At 40.3% G+C, this 4863-nt stretch overlaps 1 protein-coding gene across 1 annotated transcript; it reads left to right on the forward strand.

Annotated features, from left to right (window-relative positions):
• Positions 1 to 845: 845 nt before the first annotated feature.
• LOC125107170 (olfactory receptor 6C1-like) lies at positions 846 to 1784 on the forward strand. The gene has a single exon (XM_047741970.1). The coding sequence runs from the start codon at positions 846 to 848 to the stop codon at positions 1782 to 1784; it is 939 nt and encodes a 312-aa protein (XP_047597926.1).
• Positions 1785 to 4863: the final 3079 nt, after the last annotated feature.

Consider the following 4863-nt stretch of genomic DNA (forward strand, 5'->3'; position numbering starts at 1 on the left):
TGAAATAAGGTTAAAAATGCAGTGCATTGACACATTATTACCTATGGAAGAGTAATAATATGCCTTTTTAAAACAGTATCTCCAAAGCCAGTAAATTTAGTGCAGAAATTTCAATTTGGGGATTGAATTGAAATTCAATTCAAATGAAACCAAATATTGCCTATTTGATGAGAATGCATATGGAGGCTCCCAGGTGTTATGAGAAACTAGTGCTTCCTAGGAAAAGCTAACCCTGATGAAGGAAGAGTATTGTTACTGAACAGGAGTAAAGTTAACTAAAAGAACGCATTCTAAAAAAATTTAATGAAACCTATTTTGAAATAATGTTTAATGATTTTTTTAATTATATATCAAAAGTTGGGGCTGCTTCTACATGTCCTTTCTTATAAAAGAAAGGGGAAAACATCTTGTAAAACAAAGACACAACCTATGTAATATGCAGCCAGGAATTGGGCATACATTAGAGAACTTCACCTGATGGGTGTTTGTGATGCAAGAACAAACTCAGAATGAATGAGTGAATTAAGTAGACAAGTGTTTATTTTAAGCTCCCTGTGACTTCCAGGCACTGGACTGTGTTGGAAAGGCTTTGAAGGTCAGACTCTTCCTAACTTTCAGACATGCACAGCATAGTGGGGGAGTTCACAGATTTCAGCACAGATGTTTGTGGTTTGGGAAGAATCAGTCAAAGATTCATAAAATCTCCCCTGTAGATGAAAGCATATAGGTTTTTTGCCAAATTCTGTCTCCAAACTTGTACCTCTGCTAATCCTCTCTTTGAGGATTTCTTCCTTGTGTTTTCTCGTAGAAGTCTGGCAGGAGAACAACAAATAAGCAACTGGAGAATGAGAAACCACACAGAACTAACAGAGTTCATCCTCCTGGGATTGTCAGATGACCCGCAGCTTCAGGGAGTGATCTTCCTCTTTCTGTTCATCACCTACATGCTCAGCATCACTGGGAACCTGACCATTATCACCCTTACCCTGCTGGATGCTCACCTCCAGACACCCATGTATTTCTTCCTCAGAAACTTCTCCTTATTAGAGGTTTCATCCACCACTGTTAGCATACCCAGTTTCCTGGGCACCCTGATTACAGGAGATAAAACCATTTCCATTAATGATTGCATTGCTCAGTTATTTTTTTTCATTCTGTTGGGAGTCACTGAATTTTACCTCCTGGCTGCCATGTCCTATGACCGTTATATTGCCATCTGCAAACCTCTGCATTACATGACCATCATGAATCCCAGAGTCTGCATACTTCTTGCCTTCTCCTCATGGCTGATTTCATTCTTAATTGTATTCCCTGCACTCATGTTGCTCTTAAACCTTAATTACTGTAGGTCTAATATTATTGACCATTTTACCTGTGATTTTTACCCCCTGCTGCAACTTTCTTGTTCAGACACAAAATTCCTAGAGATAATGGGGTTTTCCTGGTCTCTGTTTACTTTAATGTTCACCTTGGTAATAATAATTCTGTCCTACATATATATCATCAGAACAATTTTGAGGCTTCCTTCTGCTAGTCAGAGGACAAAGGCCTTTTCCACCTGTTCATCCCACATGATTGTCATCTCCATCTCCTATGGAAGCTGCATTTTCATGTATATTAAACCCTCAGCAAAAGACAGAGAGTCTCTTAGCAAGGGTGTTGCTGTGCTAAACACCTCAGTAGCCCCCATGCTGAACCCCTTTATTTACAGCCTAAGGAATCAGCAAGTCAAGCGAGCCTTCATGGACAGGGCAAGGAAGATTGTATTTTTCTCAAGCAAATGAAATGTTATGGTTTTACAAATTAGACACATTACAGGGCAATTTAAAATATACAAACACGAAATTTGAGCTACCTTTAAATCACAGTGGTCTTCCTGCTATCCTTAAGAATAGATATTTAACATATATACTTTTGTAGCTATGCTGCTAAATACATCTCCATATTTCCAAAATCCATTATGACTCACCAGATATAGGTAGATATACAAGTAGATGCAGACATACATACATACATACATGCATACATACATACACACACATACACCTACTGTAGAAAATAGTGAAGAAATACTGTCTTAGATATGTAGAATAAGTTCAATTTCTCTAATTCCATGGTGTAAGCTTTGCTTTCTGATGATGCTGAAATACATATGTATAGCTCCTTTCTAGTTTTGGACTAGGTTGAAACTGGGCATGTGTCTAAATTATTTGATGCCTAAAAAGCAAAATCATTTAAGTTTTATATAAAATAAAATCTTCATAACAGAGCAAAATTTTCCATTTCATATAAAGTTAGAATTTCACCTGTTAAAATACTCCTCCACTCACTCTACTTAAGGTGTTAAGTGCCTAAAGTATTTTGGAAAGATGTAAGTGTGTTTCTGTATGTGTGTGTGAGAGAGAAAATGAAAGAAAATTATGGATACAATAAAGTATTCTAAATAATATAAACCACTATTTAGTAATAGAAAATATACTATAGAGAGGAGTCAAGATGGCGGAGAAGTAGCAGGCTGAGACTACTTCGGGTAGCGGGAGATCAGCTAAATAGCTTATCTAAAGATTGCAAACACCTACAAATCCAACGGGAGATTGAAGAGAAGAAGAACAGCAATTCCAGAAACAGAAAATCAACCACTTTCTGCAAGGTAGGACTGGCGGAGAAGTGAATCCAAAGCGACGGGAAGATAGACCGCGGGGGGAGGGGCCGGTTCCCGGCGAGCGGCAGAGCAATGGAGCAAAATCAGGACTTTTAAAAGTCTGTTCCGCTGAGGGACATCGCTCCAGAGGCTTAACTGGGGTGAAGCCCAGGCTGGGTAAGCGCGGCCTCAGGTCCCGCAGGGTCGCAGAAGGATCGGGGGTGTCTCAGTGTCGCAGAGCTTACTGGTATTAGAACGGGGAAGCCAGCTGCAGAGACAGAGCCGAGGAGTGACTCTCAGCTCAGGGTTGCCTTGAAGCGGTCGCAGGCTCGGTCAGCTCGGAGCGCGGCCGGAGGCCAGGGTGACGGGAGTCATTTGGCGCTGTTCTCTGAGGGCGCACTGAGGAGTGGGGCCCCGGGCTCTCGGCTCCTCCGGGCCGGAGACCGGGAGGCCGCCATCTTTATTCCTGTCCTCCGGACTCTACGGAAAGCGCTCAGGGAACAAAAGCTCCCGAAAGCGAACCTGAGCAGATGACTCAGCACGCCCCGGGTAAGGGCGGTGCAACTCCGCCTGGGGCAAAGACGCTTGAGAATCACTACAACGGGCCCCTCCCCCAGAAAATCTACGGGAAACCCAGCCAGGACCAAGTTCACCTACCAAGGAGAACGGCGGAATTCCAGAGGAGAAGAAAGCAAAGCACGGAACTCATGGCTTTCTCCCCATGATTTTTTAGCCTTGCAGTTAATTTAATTTTTTTTCTTTTTCAATTTTTTTTTTCTTTTTCTCTTCTTCTGCTAAATTTTTTTTAACTTTTACCGTTTTCTTTTTTTAACGTTTTTTAAATAGTTTATCTAATATATATATATTTTTTCCTCTTTTTATATTTTTTCTTTATCGGCTTTGTTTTTTTTAATAGTTTTTTTTTTCTTTCTTTCTGAACCCCTTTTTATCCCCTTTCTCCCCCCTCACAATTCAGGATCTCTTCTGATTTGGCTAAAGCATATTTTCCTGGGGTTGTTGCCACCCTTTTAGTATTTTACTTGCTCCTTCATAAACTCTTATCTGGACAAAATGACAAGGCGGAAAAATTCACAACAAAAAAAAGAACAAGAGGCAATACCAAAGGCTAGGGACCTAATCAATACAGACATTGGTAATATGTCAGATATAGAGTTCAGAATGATGATTCTCAAGGTTCTAGCCGGGCTTGAAAAAGGCATGGAAGATATTAAAGCAACCCTCTCGGGAGATATAAAAGCCCTTTCTGGAGAAATAAAAGAACTAAAATCTAACCAAGTTGAAATCAAAAAAGCTATTAATGAGGTGCAATAAAAAATGGAGGCTCTCACTGCTAGGATAAATGAGGCAGAAGAAAGAATTAGCGATATAGAAGACCATATGACAGAGAATAAAGAAGCTGAGCAAAAGAGGGACAAACAGCTACTGGACCACGAGGGGAGAATTCGAGAGATAAGTGACACCATAAGACGAAACAATATTAGAATAATTGGGATTCCAGAAGAAGAGGAAACAGAGAGGGGAGAAGAAGGTATATTGGAGAGAATTATTGGAGAGAATTTCCCCAATATGGCAAAGGGAACAAGCATCAAAATCCAGGAGGTGCAGAGAACCCCCCTCAAAATCAATAAGAATAGGTTTACACCCCGTCACCTAATAGTAAAATTGACAAGTCTTAGTGACAAAGAAAAGATCCTGAAAGCAGCCCGGGAAAAGAAGTCTGTAACGTACAATGGTAAAAATATTAGATTGGCAGCAGACTTATCCACAGAGACCTGGCAGGCCAGAAAGAGCTGGCATGATATATTCAGAGTACTAAATGAGAAAAACATGCAGCCAAGAATACTATATCCAGCTAGGCTATCATTGAAAATAGACGGAGAGATTAAAAGCTTCCAGGACAAACAAACTGAAAGAATTTGCAAATACCAAACCAGCTCTACAGGAAATATTGAAAGGGGTCCTCTAAGCAAAGAGAGACCCTCAAAGTAGTAGATCAGAAAGAAACAGAGACAATATACAATAACAGTCACCTTACAGGCAATACAATGGCACTAAATTCATATCTCTCAATACTTACCCTGAATGTTAATGGGCTAAATGCCCCAATCAAAAGACACAGGGTATCAGAATGGATAAAAAAACAAAAACCATCTATATGTTGCCTACAAGAAACTCATCTTAAACCCGAAGACACCTCCAGG

The sequence above is a fragment of the Lutra lutra genome, chromosome 8 (genome assembly GCF_902655055.1).
Source record: "Lutra lutra chromosome 8, mLutLut1.2, whole genome shotgun sequence".
NCBI lineage: Eukaryota > Metazoa > Chordata > Mammalia > Carnivora > Mustelidae > Lutra > Lutra lutra.